Source organism: Ornithorhynchus anatinus, chromosome 9 (assembly GCF_004115215.2).
Source record: "Ornithorhynchus anatinus isolate Pmale09 chromosome 9, mOrnAna1.pri.v4, whole genome shotgun sequence".
Classification (NCBI taxonomy): domain Eukaryota; kingdom Metazoa; phylum Chordata; class Mammalia; order Monotremata; family Ornithorhynchidae; genus Ornithorhynchus; species Ornithorhynchus anatinus.
In genome coordinates this window covers 44,881,904-44,902,438 of record NC_041736.1, presented here as the reverse complement: position 1 = coordinate 44,902,438, position 20,535 = coordinate 44,881,904, and the positions used below count along the sequence as shown (strand labels likewise).

Genomic DNA, 20,535 nt, shown 5'->3' with positions numbered 1-20,535 from the left:
AGCCAGTCTGAGACAAAACTGTGGTGCAGATTCCACTTTAATCTTGCACCTCAAGACTTACTACTTTTATTGCTACAATTGTAGGTTTGTCCTGATCGACCAATCTGGTCCCAAGGGAGTCTCTTAATAGTCTCCCAGTCACTGCCTCTCAATTGTTCCATCTGCAGTCAAAGGGGAGCCAGGTTGTAAATGCAAAGGTTTGTGTCTCCAGAGAGGAAACGTGTGCATTGTCCTGTAACTGCCCAACTGAGTTATGCACCACTGAACTGCAACAGCTCTTCTGCTGAAGCCATTTCTACTTCCTGGGTAATGTCCCTCCGCTGATTGGAGATAGCCGCCTTCGGTAAAGAAAGGATGTGCTTTTATTTCTAGCCAGAAAGTGTTGGTCTGAAAACAGCTATAGGAGAGCCTTCACGAAACAGGGGGGCTTAGCCTCTCTGGGGTCTCTTGTCCGAGACGCCTCCTTTGCTTGTGCTCCTGCTCGGCGCTCGATCCATCGGTCGAACTGAGCCTTTAGTGAGCGCGTACCCTGTGCGGAACACCGTACTGAAGTGGAGAGAGTTTATTTTGACGGAGACATCTTTACATTCCCGTACGTCTTTGTGGGTGAAATGGTGGTTCGGAAAGAGTCTCTGAATTACACGCACCCTTGAATGAGCGTGCGGTCCGCTCACCCTCAGATCGGGCCAGTTGTTTAACGTCCAGATTCCTGACACTACGATCCCCAGATCCTGTCATTCACGACCGGCCCCAGAACACGGTCAAGAAATGTGTGGGGACTCACCGGGGGTATGCCTGGGATTTTTAAGACCACTATGACGTTCACTGGAGGGATGAGATTCCCTGGAGATGGGCAAACACCAATGTCTTCTGGTCCAACATCTCAAACCGTTATTCCAGCATCTCGCTTGGGCAGAACTGGCAGCGTGTTTGCCTAGCATGCCTGACCTCGATATTTCTGGAGGGTATGCTTCTGATTCATTTACAAATAACTTCTCCAAAGTGGTGTTGCAAGAGCTATTTGATGTCCAAGAATCCCAGCAGGCGTTTTTAACAAGCCTAAGATGACTGTCTCTTGGAGCCAAGGAACTGCATTTCATCACCCCCGTGACAGTGGCTGCGAGTTTGAAAGCTCCTCGCCACTGGGTCTCGGACAGGTTGTGACCTCGGCCAGCGCGCTCACTGCACTGAACTCAGGGGCCCGGTAAAGGACTAGAAAGACAGCCAGCGATGCCTGGACTGGCTAAATCTGAGTAAAAAACCACTGACAGGAATGAAATCGCAGTTCTTGGGTTTCCCAACTCCAAGCAAGGACAGCGGTTGGCTCCTCTCTGACTTTGCCCTTTACACTTTCTAGGCCTAGGCCCGTGGTGCAGCTTCCACCTAGCGACAGAATTCAGTAGTGCGATGTTGGCCTGCCTCGATGCTAAAGGTACCCACGCAACCGGGCAAGGCTGAACCAGACAATCAATCAACCATTTTCCTCTGTTACATCGAGTTTTCTCCCCAGCCCTTCCCTCTCCCCCCAGAGACCCGAGCCAGGACGCTGAATGCTCATTGCCCGTGCGTGTTTAAATTCCCCAGGTCACTATAGAAGTTGTGGACGGTCCCGACGGTGACCCGGAGAAAGATTTGAGCCCAGAGAACAAACCCAGCTGGCCGATCCCTTCACCGGACTGGCGGAACTGGTGGCAGAGGTCTTCGACGTTGACCCGGGTGAACGGCGGCGACCAGGACTACAAGTACGACAGCACCACCGAAGACAGCAACTTCCTCAATCCCCCCGGGGGGTGGGATCGCCAGGCACCCAGCCACCGGACCTTCGAAACCAAAGAACAGACAGAGTATGGTGAGTGTTCGCTCCCGTGGGGCGTCTCAGACAGCTTGAGGGGAAATTCCTCCTGTGGCCACGATCCCTTTCTGCCTGGGGATGTCGTGTAGCTTTGGAAGACCGGGCCCCACAGAAGCCTGAACCCAGACCCTGTGAGTCCTGAACCTCTGGAGAAACGTGTGTTTTTTAAAACCCTCACCAATTATGTTTCCTTAAAGACAGCATCTTTGGGGGTCTTTGCAAAGAAAACCCAGATTCATCTGTAAAACGGAACCCACGCTCTTCTTAACATACAAATCCTTAATGGTAGTTGATTTAGTGACTGGGGAATCAACAAGGGAATTCTGTCAACTGATTCATGTCTTTGCAGTGACAGCAGGAGAAAGAATGCCACTCACGTGCGTGTGTTTGTGTGTGTGTGTGGCATCAATAGCAATATACTAGTTTTTTTGTGCCGATTTAATCATCAGTAAAGTGCGGTGTCTGTGTTTTGGTATCAAGGAGGCATATAATCCATTGATATTTTTTGAGTGCTCACTTTGTGCAAAGAACCGTAGAGAAGCAACGTGGCTTAGTGGCAAGAGCACCGGTTTGGGAGTCAGAGGACGTGGGTTCTAATACCAGCTCCGCAACTTGTCTCCTGGGTGACCTTGGGCAAGTCACTTCACTTCTCCGTGCCTCGGTCACTTCATCTGTAAAACGGGGATTGAGAACCGTGAGCCCCATGTGAGACAACCTGATTACTTTGATTCTACCCCAGCGCTTAGAACAGTGCTTGGCCCACAGTAAGCGCTTAACAAATACCATTGTAATTATCATTACTATTATTACTAAGTGCTTGGAAGAGTATAAATAGTTGGTAGCCACTATCCTCGTGCTCATGGAACTTACGGTCTAACAGGAGAGAAAGATATTAAAATACCTTTCAGGTAAGGGAAGCAACCAAATACAACGATATGTACAAAAGTGCTGTGGGATTGGAGGTGTGGTGAGTACTTAAGTGCTTAGGGGATGGGACAAACTGAGGCAGTAGGGAGGGAAAAATAGGATGGGAAGATGACAGCTTAGTCCAGGAAGGCTTCCTGGAGGAGCTATGAATTCAGTAGAGCTCAGATGATGAGGAGAGTGCCGGTCTGTCAGATACGTAGACTGTAAGCCCATCGATGGGCAGGGATTGTCTCAATCTGTTGCCGAATTGTACATTCCAAGCGCTTAGTACAGTGTCCTGCACATAGTAAGCGCTCAATAAATATTATTGGATGAATGAATGAGGAGTTTCAGGCGTGAGCAGGGTCAACAGCAGGTGCAGTGAGATCGAGGGACAAATAAGTAAATTGGTATTAAAAAGAGTGGCGTATGCAGGGAGGGTTGTAGTTTTGGCAGGTGCCAGACCCTCCGGCAGGGCTTTGCCAAGACCCAAGTGGAGGAGGCAGGAAGCAGAATAGAGACCACCTTGGCCCACCCTTCCGCCACCACCCGGTCTAACTCCCAGCCCCGGGAGGGCAATACTGGAGACACAAGTCACTCCAACTGCCCAAGCTGTCCCAAGGACAGCACAGTTCAACGTTACTTCTTTGCAGCAAACTTGACATTCCATTCTAGAGTAGCTCTTTGCTTATTGTTTTTTTGGCTTTACTCACATAAAACCCTTATTCCAAGTACCGTTTCCCTGGTAGACCAGGGAAGCCGTCATTTTATAGCGAACTGTCGACGGGCCCATAAAGGAATACTGCCGTCTTATAACTTTTTCCCACATTTAAAAATTCCCACTCTATCCTATAAAAATGTTACACAAACATGACCATCACCAGGGAAAGGTATTTACCATACTGTTGATCTATGGGGGTTAGCTCTGGATGCCTTCAGGGTGGTAACTCGCTCAAACGCTGTGACGGAGGCATATTTGGTGGAAAGAGTGTCAGTGGAAATGTTGGTGCACGTAATTAAATAAGTGCTCTGTGCTTCACTTTGTGAAGACCAATACAAAGGACATTTTATAAAGACTGCCTCTGTAGTCATTTAAAACTAAACTGAGGAGAATACTATTTTCAAGGGTCATAGATCTGAAAGGCCCCCAGTAGCCCTTTTGAGTTTTGATCCGGATTTTATGAAGTAGCAGACACAAACATAATCCTGACTTGTTAATGCAGATATTAAGGAAAAAAGAAGCTCCCCACATTTAGGCTAAATTCCATCATTAACCCTTAAAAATAAGAGTTTAAAATAAAAATTCTAATGAAAATCCCTGAATGAGTTGTGCAAAACAGACCATTGCAGAAGGAAAGGAAAAAGGTGTTGTTTCCTGGCTACTTGTTCCAGAAGGGTGAAGGGCATTTTGATGGAGCAGTGGGCACTGCACAGTTAAGGTCTTGCGTTCTCTATGGGAAACACAGCTGTGGACGCTTCCACTGCAGGTTCCCCTCGGAGCGGGGATATACAGCACTGTGTGTATTTAGGCTATTGCGTGTAATGGGCTGATTTAAATAGGCTGTTTCTGATATCCATTTTCCCTACTTTTATTGGTTTTTTTAAATCAATCCTATAACTTAATTATAATATAGTACTCTTTCTGAAATTTAGCACAGGAATTCTATCCAATAGCTAGCAAAGTGTAGAGTTGCGTGAATTTGCCGTGTGACTTTTTCTAGTAGAAACAGTAGTAACATCACACCTCCAAGAGGCTTTCCCTGACTGGGCCTTCATTTCTCTTATTTGCTTTGCCTTCTTCACTGTCTGTGCACTTTGATCTGTCCCCCTTAAGCCCTAATATTCACCCCAACCCCCCAACGCTCGTACATCTCCTTATACTCTCCCATTTCCCCTATCTATAATTTATCTCCCCCCGAGACTGAAAGCTTCTTTTGGATGGAAACATATCTACCAACTCTACTGTTCTCTCTCAAATGTCTAGTACCTCTTAATGTGGTTTTTGTTAAGCACTTACTATATGCCAAGCACTGTACTAAACCCATATAATACTAATCCCAGTATTATACTGTGTGTATATGTATACACACTATACTATACTTTATATTGAATGAATATATATAACACATATAATATATATACTTATATATAGTATACATAACACATATATATAACACATATAATATATATACTTATATATAGTATACATAACACAATATATATAACACATATAATATATATACTTATATATAGTATACATATATAAGTATATATATTATATGTGTTATATATATTCATTCAATAGTATTTATTGAGCGCTTACTATGTGCAGAGCACTGTACTAAGCGCTTGGGATGAACAAGTCGGCAACAGATACAGTCCCTGCCATTTGACGGGCTTACGGTCTAATCGGGGGAGACGGACAGACAAGAACAATGGCAATAAACAGCGTCAAGGGGAAGAACATCTCGTAAAAACCGATGGCAACTAAATAGAATCGAGGCGATGTACAATTCATTAACAAAATAAATAGGGTAACGAAAATATATACAGTCGAGCGGACGAGTACAGTGCTGTGGGGATGGGAAGGGAGAGGTGGAGGAGCAGAGGGAAAAGGGGAAAATGAGGCTTTAGCTGCGGAGAGGTAAAGGGGGGATGGCAGAGGGAGTAGAGGGGGAAGAGGAGCTCAGTCTGGGAACGCCTCTTGGAGGAGGTGAGTTTTAAGTAGGGTTTTGAAGAGGGAAAGAGAATCAGTTTGGCGGAGGTGAGGAGGGAGGGCGTTCCGGGACCGTGGGAGGACGTGACCCAGGGGTCGACGGCGGGATAGGCGAGACCGAGGGACGGTGAGGAGGTGGGCGGCAGAGGAGCGGAGCGTGCGCGGTGGGCGGTAGAAAGAGAGAAGGGAGGAGAGGTGGGAAGGGGCAAGGTGATGGAGAGCCTTGAAGCCTAGAGTGAGGAGTTATAAGTACTAATCAAATTATAAGATAATTGGAGTGGATATTGCTCAACACACAGTAAGTGCTCAATAAATGCCACTGATTGATAGTATTTATTGAGCAGCCACAGGATGCAACACATACTAAGTGCTCAGCAAGACAATATCATCAGGTGCTACACCTCTTATTCCCAGAACCCAAAAGAATGCTTTTCCCATTAAGGCCAGTGAGGTAATCAGGATAAAAAGGCACCATACCAGTTCCAGAACCCCTCGTGCCTTTTTTTCTTTGCCTATGGATGATTGTGGCCTTAGTTTTCCTTTGTTGCCCTGCAAGCGGATGACAGAGGAGCCAGAGAGAGAAAAGTGCCAGTAAGAAGAGTAAGGTACCACGGTGTCTAAGAAGAGGCCGATCTTGTCACAAAGCAAATTGTTTCTAACATCTGCTTTGTTTATATGATCAGAAGGGCAGCTTCTACCTAAAAGGAAAAACAAAGTTCAAAAAGGTTTTTCTTCCTTTTTTTGGTGGTGTTGTGTTGTTGTTGTTGTTCCCTGAGGGTTATTGAGCAAGACAAAACCATAAAATGCATCCTGACCCTGCTTTATGGCTGAAGATTCTCAGCTGCCAAAGGTCAAGAAGAGAGAACTATTTTTTGAAATAGCACTGCATATGTTTCCCCAAGGAGAGTCGGAAGCGAGAGACTTTTAAACAGCAGGCTTTAAGGCTGGCACTGGGCCCAAATTTCAGGTACAACCATATGGATTCCATTCTTGTCGGGCCAAAATTTGCAGTATGTGTGGTGTGTGTATATAATATATTGTATATACACGCGTATGGTTCATATCCCTAGACATATTTTACATGGAAATTAGCATGGGTAAGAAGGCAGGATTTGTAAGAACTAAATCTGGGTCTAGAAGAAACTGCTCAGTAAAGATATTATTACAAACTAAAATAACGGCCCAAAACATTAGGACTGTACTTCTCCGGCCCAAAACATTAGGACTGTACTTCTCCGGACGCTACGCGTTAAGCGCGCGCAGAAGCATCTTCAAGAAAACATAGGCTTGTAGGTCCACGGGGTGGGTACTAATAGAAAAGGTGGAGGGTGGTAAAGTGTTTGAGAATTAAATATTTCGGATGCCTCTCTGCAAGGCCCATATAGGGAGAAGGGCATTTTGTGGGTAGGTGGGTGAGCACGCCTGAGCGTAGGTAAGGTTAATCAGTACTCATCCCATTCCCTCCTGTTTAGATTACATCGATGGGGAAGGAGACTGGAGTCCCTGGTCGCTGTGCAGCGCAACCTGTGGGGGCGGGAATCAGAAGCGAACCAGATCCTGTGGTTATTCCTGCACTGCCACCGAATCCAGGACGTGTGATAGACCCCGCTGCCCAGGTCTGTACGAGAACGTTTTCGTTCTTCCCTCTCGGAGGTCATGATACGGTCTCTGTTCTCAAATGCCGGGGTTCCTTTTTCGCAAAACCTTGGATTAAGAAGATTCACGCACTGTGCTCACCCGCTCTGTGGGTACAAGCAGTTTCTTCGGTATTGAGGCGGGATGGACCAAAGTGTATAAAGTGTATTTGAGTGCCTGCTAGGTGCAGTGTACTATTCTAATCGCTTGGGAGTGTTCAACAGAAGTATGTCTACAAGGAGCTTATATTCTGAAAAGGGCACAAAGACATGAAAATAGTTGCAAATAGAGTAATTGGAATAAGTAAATTGACTGTACAGTCGAGACTCCGCATAAACACAGAGGGAGGGAATAATGTTAGCAGTGGCTGTTGGGTTGGTGGTACTTTGGAGGTAATTGGGGAAGGCTTGTCAGAGGTGGGATTCTAGGAGGGATCTGAAGGTAGAGAGAGGTCTATCCAATTAGAGAGGAAGGGAGTTCCAGGCTGGAAGAAAATTATGAGCAAAGGCAAAGATGCAGGAGAATCGAGAGCAAAAATCAGCTGGAAGAACATTCTAAATTTCTAATTACACTAACCAAAATCCACATTTGAAACCTGCATTGTGGAAGAACTGAGTGTATAACACAAGTAATTATCAAAAGCTGCCACCACCCTATCCAATCGAGTGCACTGCGGATGTTCCTTTAGATCAGGGCTTGGTGATATTTTCAGGCCAAAAAGCTGTCACCAGTGAGACGGCAATGCACTTGGATCTGTGAACTCTGGGGGTTTGATATTCGACTCATCCCCAGCCTCACAGCATTTAGGTGAAAATCTATAAATTATACATTAATTATATTAATGTCTGTCTCCCCCTCGAGACTGTAAGATCACTGTGGGCAGAGAACATGTTTACCAATGTGTTGTTTTCTCCCAAGCGCTTATTTACAGTGCTCCGCATACCTTAAGCACTCAAACGCCGTTGTTGATGAGGATGAGGACGTTAGAGTGGGGGGCAGAGAGAGCACAGAGTGCTACCAGCTGGCAAAATCGCTGCCTCACAGATCCCCAGTGGGCAAGAAGTGGGCAGAAATGGCTCAGAGTTCCAAAAGAATTATTCCTGAGTTGCCCCGTCCCATCCAGTGAGTTCTCCATTGGATGTGGTATTCGTCCCAAGCAGATTTGGGCCAAAATTGAATTTGTCACTAAAGAAAGGTCAAATATGCCTGGCCCTGTGCTGACAGAATGTGTGTGTGTGTGTGTGTGTGTGGTGTTGGGGGGCTGGGCTGGGAGGAGCACAGTTGTGGTGAGGAGTAGGAAAAGGCCTGCATGTAAGTTAAAAGAATCAACTTACAAAAAATTTGGTCAGACCACAAAACTTTCAGTATCCCTTTTCACTCTGGTCCATGTCATAAGGATAATGCATTTGATTGTAAGCTCTTTGAGAGCATTGAAAATTCCTGTTATGTGTTGCCAAGTGCTTAGTAAAGCAGGCTGCACAGAAAGAATAGGCCTGCAATAATTGTAGTTGATGATGATGACGTGATGGCAGTGAGCAGCAGGGGCTTGAAAAATATGGTGCTAACATGGCTGGATCTTCTATTTTTAATTAAAATTCCTTCCCACCCACAGCCTAGCATCTTCTTTTCAAAAGGTTTGTAAATGTAGGAAGTGCATTTATCTGCCCTGTGTTGGCAGAAGAATGGAATAGGTGACTCAGATTTCTTTTAGACAGTGCTAAGTTTTCATGGTTACCAGATTGTACCAGCCACAGTTACTAAGCCAACCTGTATCCACGATGTTTAGCGAATAAAATAAATTAGCACCTCATTTGACAGCAACCAGAAAAAAATATTGCCATCCTGGTTAAAAAGAGGTTAGGATTGACTACAGGGTTCCTCTTGAACCTGGTAGCTGATGAGTTAAATCGAGGGGAGACCAGTCATATCTTTGTTGCCTATTTTGGTATTTATGACCAGGAATCACCAGAGAAGAAAAAACAATTATGCATACGCAGGCAGAAATGACATAGGAGAATCATCAGGGAGAACATAATTTTACCCTTTGAGATCCTTACTGCCGTTTTCCAACGAGGAGGGCAAAGCTCAGTCTCTTCTGTTTATAACACCAGCAAAACTTCGGCTGAATTATTGTTCTGTGTCATATTCTGAGGTAACTTGTTCTTCCTCTCTGTGCTGTTGGATAAAGGCAAAAACCACTGAAAAACATAAGGCACTGGGAAGGAGTTCTGAGCAATTTGGAAACTCTACAGCCCCCAGTTTGCTCAGCTCTCTTCCAACAACTAAACCAAAGGGGTCACTTGTTGGGGTATGTAATTGTCAACTGATAGTCCTTTTGCAGGATGAACAAGCAAATGTTACTGAAATCTGCAATTCAATGTGACAAAATTATGTGCCTCTTGTATTAAGAGTAGTAGTAAGAGGATCAAATACAAGCCATACAAGTCATCGTCATCAGTTGTACTTACTCTGTGCACAGCACTGTACGAAGGGCTTGGGAGAGTACAGAAAACCAGGGTTGGCAGACTTGTAACCTTCCCGCAACAAGTAAGTGTACTTAGAGAGAACTTCTTCTTATGACAAATAATATGATCCTGAAAAGTCCTTCTTGTGTGATAGACCCAAATATCTCCCCTTCCTAATTTTTCCACATACTATACCTTCCAACTAGGAATGGAAGAATGTGCCATTTTTTCCCTCGGGTTTATTCTCAGGCACTTTTGACAGCTTTTGCTGAGACAGACTAAGATGGGGGTGGTTTTTTGGTTTCTTCTTTTAGTATTTTGCTTTATTTGCAGTTTGCAGTCGTGCAGGGGAGAAATGAAACAATAAGGATAAAGTGTGCAGCTTGGCCACCGCTCTGTTGACCTTTTTCTTTTTTTAAAAGTTCTACCAGCCACAAACAAACAATGATTCAACTCTAAGTAAATACAGATTAAATTGATGTTTTGCTGCTGCACTAACTTTTCCGGGCTTCCTTTTTCCTCTGGTGGGACTTCAGCCCCAACATAGAGGATCTGAGAAACCCAGTGAATGAAAGCTCTTGAGCAGTTTATAATTTAAAGGATTTTATCTCCACGTACCCATACCCTGCATCTCTCCAAGCAGATCAGTTGCTGCGTAGGGCTTTGTTTTATCCATTTTCTTACCACCTGTTCTCTCTCCTGCCATGTCATTTATGCTTCTTGCCTGAGCTTCTCAGCTCTTGGAGCATAAGACTAGTAAGTAGACCCTCAAGGACCCTCCCTCTCTATTTGAGGCAGCAATCTCTTTATTGTGTTTTCTCTTCTTTTTACCCTTCTCCCCCCTTGCCTTTCATGACAAGTAAACAGCATGATGTAGTGGATAGAACACTGGCCTGGGAGTCAGAGGTTGTGAATTCTAATCCCAGCTCTGCCACTTGTCTGCTCTGTGACTTTGGGCAAGTCACTTCACTCCTCTGGGCCTCAATTACCTCATCTGCAAAACGGGGAGTGAGACCGTGAGCCCCACATGGGAAAGAGACTGTGTCTAACGCTATTTGCTTGTATCCACCCAAGCGTTTAGTACAGTGCCTAGAACATTATGGTATTAAGTACTGTAATTAATATTATGACAAGTGAAAGGAGATGAGCAAAGAGTGGCACACACAGTGACTTGGCTCTTTTGCTTGCTGAGGATTTTGAGCCTGACTGGGTGGGAGGCCTGCCCACCTGGCAGCTATTGTAAGGTGACCAGAAATCAGATCATCTTGGGTGGGATGGGGAGATGGAGAGGGCTAGCTCCTTGGGGGCAGGGATTATGTCTACCAGCTCCATTGTGTGGTATTCCCCCAAGCAATTAATACAGTGCTCTGCACACAATAAGCCCTCAATAAATAAGTAAGTAAAGAATGGTTTCTAAGCCCTTCTAAAACCACATTTCCTCCAGGAGGTCTTCCCTGACTAGTCCCTTATCTTCTCACCCTTCCCACATCATCTATGCACTTCGATCCTCACCCTCCAAGTACATGGGAACTGACCTTACCACCCCACCTCCCCTCCCTCTACAAACACCTAGGTACATATCTTTAAGCTCTTTTGCTTTCACCTACCTGTAATGTATTTGTTTGTGGCCTCTCCTCACCACCAATCTAATGTAAGTTCCTTGAGAACAAGGATTGTGTTTCTTACTCTATTATACTCTCCCAAGTGGTTAGAACAGTACTCTGGACAGAGTAAGCACTCGCTCACTCACTCACGGAGTAAACACTGTTGATTGATTAAGGGTAGGAGAAAAAAAAACAGGAATCAGTCAATTGGGTAAGTAGTTAAACGAAACTAGGGTTCATTCTGGGCAAGGATCCTGTCTGCTAATTCTGTTGTTTTGTATTCTTCCAGTGTTCTGCACATAGTAAGCATTCAGTGAATACCATTTATTGATCGATTTTTATACCACTGTCCTAGGCACATGGGAGATGTGCTATCAATAGAAGGCACAATCCCTGCTCATGAAGAACCTAGAATATAACAGGATTTTGCAGTCTAGGGGAGAAAGGAGGAAGAAAGCGAGAGGATACTCACCCTCCACTGCTGTGTCATCCTCTATCATCCATGGCATCACCCCAACCAGGCAATCACGTGGGTAGTCTTATTCTAGCAAATCAGAAATTGGACGAGAAGAGAGGCAGGGAAAACGGTGAAATGAGAGCTGGAGCAATGTAAATTCAAAGGATCAGAGAGAATTGCCAGTTTGAGAATCTTGGAAAACTCTTTGCAAAGCACTGCCTAGAGCGTAGATGTGTGGGCTGCCTTTTTCCCTACCAAGTGAGACAAGCATATTAAGCACCCCCATTTGGGTAGCTCAAGAGCGGGGGCAACCAGTAGAGGCCTATGATCTTTAACTATTGGGGTGGGAGATTAGGCAGGGGTTTGTAGTCTAAGGTGGAGAGGAACAAAGGTGGCAGGTACCTTCACCCACAAACGTTCCCCAGCACAGTGCCTGAAGCGGCCATTTGCCCACCGTCCTCCCCCGTCCCCCAATTCTGAATGCTGCAGGCAGCCGTTGCCCACACTAGAGACTTAGCCCAAGAAGATACCCATGATATTCCATTTCATGCTATAGACTCTAACATGAAGCTTAATATGTTTTCCATTGATCCTAGTTTTAACTTTTTCCTACCTCCCACAAATTCATGCTAGCGAACTGCATGCAACACAAAGAGGTTCTTTGTTCAGGTTCTCGTTATAAAATAAAAAATGATTTCTTTTTCGTGGAGCTGGGAAAAATGAGCTTCTGTCTGTGTTTAGGAATTGAAGACACTTTCAGGACGGCTGCCACAGAAGTGAGCCTGCTCGCAGGAAGCGAAGAGTTCAACGCCACCAAACTTTTTGAAGTTGGTAAGTTGCCGCTGAAGGATCTCATCCCAGGTTGCTTTAGCTTCTTTTTCTTTTTCTTCATTTCCAATTTATCCTTTTGATTCATGGGATCTCATTTCCCTCCAGGGGAGTTTATTTCTCCTGGCAAATTTCTTCCCTTCAGTCACACACCAAGTCATTGACGTGGTGCAGAAGAGAGCCAACAAGCCGCAACTCCCACTTCACTGCCCCGCTGGCTAGGCTTCATTTCCTGGATAATCCAAAAACTGGATAACGAATCGGTTATCAAGTCCCCGGTGTTCAGTCGTCACTGAGAGCCACCTGAGGGATTAGAGACAGCAGTAATGAAATTACATCATTAGAACGAGGGCAGAAACCGAGTGGCTTCGTTTATGGCAACTCGTGGGGTGAGCCAACTAGAGAGATCGCAAGCGATGAGGCAGGGTACCACACCGACTGCTTTGGCCTTCAAGGATGCAGGTCAGGAGCGCTGGGCCGGGTCTCGAGAGACCGCTCATGAATCACTGCCTGTCACTGATGCATGGTGAGATACGATAGGTGACTTAGCCCAGCCAGTGCTGCCAGTCGGGGCCGGAGCTAGGGCAGGAGCGCATTACATTTCCGACTTGAAAAGGAGTCGTTTGGTTTGTCGCGACCATTTTGTCGTCGTGCCAATCAGCAGGAATTTCCCACTCACAGACTGTTTATTCAGTAGCGGATGCCAACTCCTGCATTTCCCAGAATGGTGAGTCCTCGTATTACACAATGTGTTTAGGCTCCTGTCTACACCACCAAAGTAAACCCTGTGGACAACGCATTTAATGTCTGCTAGACAGCAATCCAAATCCAATTCTATTAAAAGAACAAATCAGGCCCCCAACTAGATTGAACTGTTTTTTTCCTCCACCTGAATGATCGAGATACCACCAAAACCACCCCTTGCTGGCTGTACAGACCAGCTCTAGGAGGAAGATTTTGTGCAGCTTTTTTCATTCATGCTATCTTTATTCCTCCCTAGTTTCCCTCCTCATGTTTCTCCTTTTGGATCCTTCCTTAATCTACCTTCAGGATCTACAGAACTTGCACTGCTTGTGGGCATGGTAGGGTCTGGGCGACGAGGGCCTTGGGCCTTCGGGATAGAGACAGTAGTTTCCTCATTCACTGAGCTCCGGCAGGAGATCAGGGGACTCTCCACCAGTTTGTCAGCTCCCAGGAAAGTGTGAATTCACCTCACCTCGGTACCCTGCATAGCCTTAGGGAGCTAGTTCAACCCAGTTGGAGGTAGTGTAGGAAAATTACAGTGAACCCCATTACAGTGAACCCATTGGCGGTAGTATAGGAAAATTACACTGAACACACGGACATGTCACACCCAGTCATGCCTGCCTTACTATCAGGACACAAGGCCCCATTTAGACAAAAATTCTGCTCTTCATTTGGGAGTTTCTTGGGACATCATCTCCTAGTTGAGCTCGCTTACTGAATCTGTGCCCCCGGTGGAAAATTCTGAGTGGCATTCCGGATGTGTAATTCACGGGATCCTATCCTCTGCCTTGTGATTACTCCCATAATTGATTTCTTGAAGAGCCAATTAAAGAACGTACTGCAAGCTAGAGAACTTTCCAAACATCCTCTGGTTAAAAGGAGAACAAAACGGGCTAGTTACCATCCGTGGATTCATTGTAATTATCGGGGCTCCACCTCACCAGCTGCCAGACGCCTAGACCTCCGTTCCAGAGAGCCCTATACAATTATGACCCGTGCCGCTTAAACGGGGGCGTGATCCCTTACGGCGGGTGTTCACGCGGAGGGATTTTTTTTCTTCTTTTTTCCCCGCTTCAGACATGGACAGCTGCGAGAGGTGGATGGGCTGCAAAAGCGAGTTCCTAAAGAAGTACATGCACAAAGTGATCAACGATCTCCCCAGCTGTCCCTGCTCCTACCCCACAGAAGTCGCCTACAGCTCGGCCGAGATCTACGACCGGGTCAAGCGGAAAGATTTCCGCTGGAAGGACGCCAGCGGGCCGAAGGAGAAACTGGAGATCTACAAGCCGACCGCAAGGTACTGCGTGAGGTCCATGCTCTCCTTAGAAAGCACGACGTTGGCGGCCCAGCACTGCTGCTACGACGACAGCATGCAACTCATCACGAGGGGGAAGGGAGCCGGGACCCCAAACCTGATCAGCGTCGAGTTCTCTGCGGAGCTCCATTACAAAGTGGACGTCTTACCCTGGATCATCTGTAAGGGGGACTGGAGCAGGTATAACGAAGCCCGGCCCCCAAACAATGGTCAGAAATGTACAGAAAATCCTTCAGATGAAGACTATTTCAAGCAGTTTCAGGAAGCCAGAGAATACTGAAGGGCTACACCCTCTCTGAGAGGGGGATGGGGATAAACCATTCTCTTAGCGCCTAGGACGCCAACGAACTGAGCTGCTGGAAATGGGGTCAGTGAGGGGTCTCTCTCCAATATAGCTGTATATTTGTATATATTACATGTGTATTTTTCAAAAGTTACAGTATGGGTGTGTATATACCCATGTGACTCTATTATATAGATCAGGCACACCCTATACCCATACAGAGAGACTAGAGGTTTTCCCAAGGGAAATATATGCTATTGCCAAACATAGCTTGAAGGGGAAGAATGGGTTGGAAGAATAAACCCTTTGGTTGTTCTTTCGCCCCTGGTGCTCCGACCTAATGTTCAGAGTGCGGTGAAGGTGAAGGGAAGAGAAATCGAAGCATTATAAATCATTTTTCTAGGTAACTTATTCACTACGAATGTGACGCTCATAACCTTATCTCTGGAACTGTATTCTTGGAAGTATTTAGTCACATCTCTGAGAGAGGAGTTCATGTGGGGGCAGGGGAGGGATTTGGGGAGGAAATTCGAAGAAAAGAAAAATCCCAAACCCCAGATTAGAAATACCAAAGAAAATAATTCCAAAGAAATATTTTTTCAATTAAATAGCACCTTGTTGAGGTCCTGGCTTGTGAACTCAGTTTGCTTCAGTGATGCTCACCAATCACGGGGCTGTGTTGCAACGGGATCAGGCTTAAGGCTTGGGTTCACGTATCCAGATGCACAGAATCCAAAGTCAAAGGCCAAAATTTGCATCATCTGTGGACTCTACCAAAAGTTTTACCGGCATGAAAATGCATCCTTCTAGCACATTTCTGAGTGAATAATAAAAAACCTTACACATTTCTACCTTAAAAGTACAAAGTAGAACATTGTTTTTAACAAAATCACAATTTTTGTGTGCGTACATCATTCCACCTCACTCTTTTTCCCCTCCACCAGCATGTTCCCAAAGCACAGTTTGCAACAAAAATTGTTTAAAGAAGGGCTTGGGGCTGGGGATCAGGAATGTTTTAATGTTTAAAGAAAATACCTGCATTATTTTTGTAAAGTATTTATTAAGTTGTAGTTATGTCTCATGCGATGGGCATTTTGAATATGATCTGCTTCTGTAGGGTGGAATTCAGTGCAAGTGAAGAAAAGATTTATAGGCAATATTGAACTTGCAAAACTAAGAAAAGAGAATTTATAAATAAAATCATAATTAAACCTGTTCCCTGCATTCTTACGGTATTTTAAACCAAAAAAAACCCACACTATTTTAAAAAGCATTAACCAAGTATAAAGAAACTAAGGCTTTAATCAAGAGGCTAACAAGGATGTATACATTGTGGGTTAGTGTTAAAATAATGCTGTAGAACTATGTTGCTTAGCATACTGAGCTTCCAGCCAGCAGCCCAAGAAGAGACTCTGCCAATTCTCAGCGAGTTACCATAACGGTGGACAGCCGAAACATGAATCATGGAAATCTCCAAACTCTTCAATCTCGGGTGCCATTTTATGTGCCTTCAATTATTTACAACCAAAACTTTGTGATCCTACCTGGAGAGAGGTCAGATTCCCCATCTGCACCCTCTTTTGGTCCTCTTCCATCCCCTCCTTTGTGTCTCTCCTGGAGCAGAAGAAGATGGATGATAATAGTAATGAAGCTACCTATTTAGCTCTTACTTTGTGCTGCTAGGTCATGAGCTAGGAACAAGACGGTCAGATCAGACGCAATCCCTGACCCACAGAGTGAGTGAGCAGATATTTTATCCCAATTGTGCAATGAAGAAACCGAGGTTCAGAGAAGTCGAGCAGGTCAGTGGCAGAGTAAGAATTAGAATCATTCTCCTATCTCCCAGTCCTTTTCTCTTACCACTTGGCCACCACTGGCTTTCTTTTCTGAAAATCCGGATTTTTCACACTGGCAGAAGTTGTCCTGGTTTACAGAGGAAGCTTGCTTCATCTGACTCCGTGTGAGCACTCCTCCTAAACCAGCCCATGTGCATTTATATATTTCCCCAGGGTCTAGGTGTTGCATTGTTAAGGAAATCAAAGCCCTTGTTATAAGCAGTTGATTCATCTGCAAAACATCCTAGGGAGATCCAAGAGGGACGAGGTACGTTGTGTTCCCTGTAAACCACGACAGAAACAACCATGGCCAAGGCATGCTGGGACTAGTGGAGCAATTGGACTAAGCTATTTAAAAGCTGCCATTTGCAATGGGACAATCTAGAACAATGTGTAATTCCCCAGAGTGTTAACAACATGCCACTCCTTGGGGCGGGGTGAGGGGGGGATCGTTGCCGAAGGTTTTAAACTCTTACGTTCTTACCTTTGCCTCTCCTCCCGAAATAGCATCCCACTGCCCTGCCGGTTCGCTTCTTGGGTGTCCCAACATGAGCAGCGGAGGGTGGCTGGACAAACAGAAAGAGACACAAATTGTCCTCTACTGGCTGCCATCAGCTGGACTCTAGGCCAGAGGAGAAAAATCAATTGCTTTGTCGGGGGGCAGCAGGTGAGAACATGTGAGAAATTAATGAGAATATGACTGATTAAAGAAAAAACAAATCTACTTGCTTCTTATGTCTTTGCAGTTCACACTTCATAGAGTTATTTAGTTGGTTAAAGATCAGCATCTCTAAGATCATGTCCAAATTCCTGGATGATTGCCCCTTCTAGGATGTGATAGAAGCCAAAGAGGGATGGGGAAGGGAAGAGGTAATGGAGGGAGGAGTGAACTCTTAACAGCAGAAACCATGGATCAGAGACACATGTCACAAAACCCCTCTGCTTTTGTGGAAGACTGTGGGGAAAGAGAAAGTAAGGGAGAAAGAGAAAGAAAGAATGATAGGAGGCAGCATTATTATGATATTTCTTCCACATTTACTATGTGCCGGGCACTGTAGTAGACACTGGGGTAAATATAAAATAATCGGGTTGTACACTTTCCCTGTCCCATGTAGGGCTCACAATCTTAATCCCCATTTTATAGATGAGGCAAGTGAGGCACAGAAGTTGAGGGACTCACCCAAAGTCACACAGCAGAGGTGGCAGAGCCGGAATCGTCATCTCTACACTCTGGGTTGTGTATACACTTGGATCTGTGACCTATGGACAGTATATATTCACCCCACCCCCAACCCAACAGTATTTTTGTACATATCTTTAAATGATATATTATAAATTATTTATTCATATCAGTGTCTGTCTCCCCCTCTAGACTGTAAGGTCATTATGGGCAGGGAACATGTCTGCTAATTCTGGTATATTGTATTCCTCCGAGAGCTTAGTACAGTTTTCTACTTTAGTAAGTGCACAAGAAATACCACTGATTATTGAGTACAGAGAGAAAAAGTGAGAGGATGGGGAAAAAGAGCGGTGGGGAGAAGATTGAGGGAAGGAAAAAGAGAGAGAGAAGGAGGAAGGGGAGATGAGAGCTACTCTTTTTTTGGTACCAGGAAGATCATGTGGGTAAATCCTCTATTTGCAATGAGCAAGCTCCCATGAACGTACATTTTTGCCCAACTTAGAAATATCTGTACAGTAGCTGTTGGAAAGTTAGTTCAGTTACCTCAGCTGTAAAATGGGGATTAAGACTGTCCCACTTCATGTGGGACAAGGACTGTGTAGGGCTTTTCTCTCTCTGCTGTATCATCCGCTTGCAATTTTCAGTGGAAAAATATGTGTGTAGTCTCCATTTTGTCTACATGACTTCAGACAAATTAAAACCTTAACTAACTGTTGGGTTTCTGAATTGTATGTGTGTGTGTATGTACATATGTGCAAATTAAGACCAATTGAGAAGCAGCGGGGCCTAGTAGATAGATCACAGGCCTCGGAATCAGGACCTGGGTTTTAATCCTAACTCGGCCACTTGTCTGCTGTGTGACCTTGGCAAGTCACTTCACTTCTCTGGGCCTCGGTTACTGTGAGCCCCATGTGGGACAGGGACTTCGTCCAACTTGATCAACTTGTATCTACCCCAACAGTACAGTGCCTGGCACATAGTAAGTACTAAACAAATACCAATTTTTTAAAAAATACAAGAAACAGCTAGTCCCATATTTTAGATCTGCTTCGCTTTTTCTCCTATATATCTTAAAATAAGAATGTTTTCTGGACTCAAAAGCAATATCTACTACTTACAAATTTATAGGAATCAGACCCCACCAGAAGAACGAAATTTTGTAACAGTTTTGATAAACACAATGTGGGGATTTGGAAAGTCAGACACACAGGAGCAGTTCTTTTCCCTTAATGGTAAAAATAACATCATCCTTAACTATTTTAACGACAGGATTATTGGTTTTCTTTCAGATACACAGCTGCAATAGCAAGGGCTTGCTTGGTTTTATGACCTTGCTAATTTCCTATCAGTTCTGGGAATAATAAATGTTCCCTGTGTGGCTATTCACGTTTGATCTGAAAATTAAAAATCTTTAAGGATAGAAAAGCACATTATTCTTTAATGGTAACTAATGGGTGATTTCAAAATGTCACCATTGTGTTAGGAGCTCAAAATTTCTAGAATAAATCAACCAGAGGAAATCCTTGACCCTAGAAAGCACCCAAGTGCTGAAGGCCTATTTTTTAAAGGATTTCTGCTGCTCACATTAATCAACAAAGTTAATGTTATTAGTGGAGTATCTGAATATTCCAGTCCCGCACATCTAAGAATAGTAAGTGTAAATGAAGTCAGTCACAAATAAAAAGGAAGCGTTAACAAATCTGAACATGTCACTTGAGGAGCACCCAGAAGACATGCCTTCTTTCATGCTGAATAATATTAATAATTATAATTATTATAATAACAATAATTGTGGTATTTGTTAAGCATTTACTATGTGCTAGGCACTCTACTAACTACTGGGGTGGATTCAAGCCAATTGGGTTGGACGTAGCCCCTGAACCACATGGGGCTCACAGTCTTAATCCCCATTTTACAGCTGAGGCATAGAGAAGTCAAGTAAATTGCTCAAGGTTACACAGCAGACAAGTGGCAGAGCCAGGATTAGAATGCAGGTCCTTCTGACTTCCAGATTCTGCTCTAGCTACTGAGCCAAACTGCTTCCCTGGAATATGTGGAGTATGCAGATATATGGAATATCACTCCACAAATTATCCCTCTAATACTATCGTGCAATAGTAGTGTAGTTAATGGTATTTACTGGGCACCTACTTGATGCAATAAACCTTACTAAGAGCTTGAGAGGCTACGACAGAAGCAAAAGATATACATTACCTACACACAAGGAGCTTTGACTCTAATAGCATACGCAAATATTCAAAGTATTTACAAATATACCCTGTTTTGCCATAACGTGTTTTGGCTAGAATGCGAAGTGAGCCTGTTGGCATTGATCAGGCTGCGTTATCAAAGGAACTTCTTGTGGACCGTGGCAGAATGAGCGAACATGTGTTTCTCTGAAAGTAAGAGTTTTTCAAGGATGCAACCCTCAAACATTAGGACAGCGGTGGCCAATGGGAAGAATAAGAACAAAAATCAGATAGGGAGAAGAATGTATCAGGATGAAAAACCAGAATGAATAACTGCTTATACACAGACACAGTGCTTAGAACGGCTTTCGGGTTAATGTAATAATAATAATTATGGTATCTGTTAAGCACTTACTATGTGCTGGGACTGTACCGAGTGCTGGGGTAGAGACAAGGTAATTGGGTAGCACACAGTCCCCGTCCCACATGAGGCTCACAGTCTTAATCCCCATTTTACAGATGA

General features: G+C 44.6%; 1 protein-coding gene across 1 annotated transcript in view; it reads left to right on the top strand.

Moving 5' to 3' along the window:
* ISM1 (isthmin 1) overlaps positions 1 to 17,367 on the top strand; it is a 64,441-nt gene extending 47,074 nt beyond the window's left edge. The window contains exons 3-6 of the mRNA XM_029072352.2: positions 1,585 to 1,849; positions 6,947 to 7,090; positions 12,377 to 12,466; positions 14,288 to 17,367. Of these exons, the coding sequence (XP_028928185.1) occupies positions 1,585 to 1,849; positions 6,947 to 7,090; positions 12,377 to 12,466; positions 14,288 to 14,805 (1,017 nt within the window). The 3' untranslated portion in view covers positions 14,806 to 17,367. The remainder of the gene's footprint in view (positions 1 to 1,584; positions 1,850 to 6,946; positions 7,091 to 12,376; positions 12,467 to 14,287) is intronic.
* The last annotated feature ends 3,168 nt before the right edge of the window (positions 17,368 to 20,535 follow it).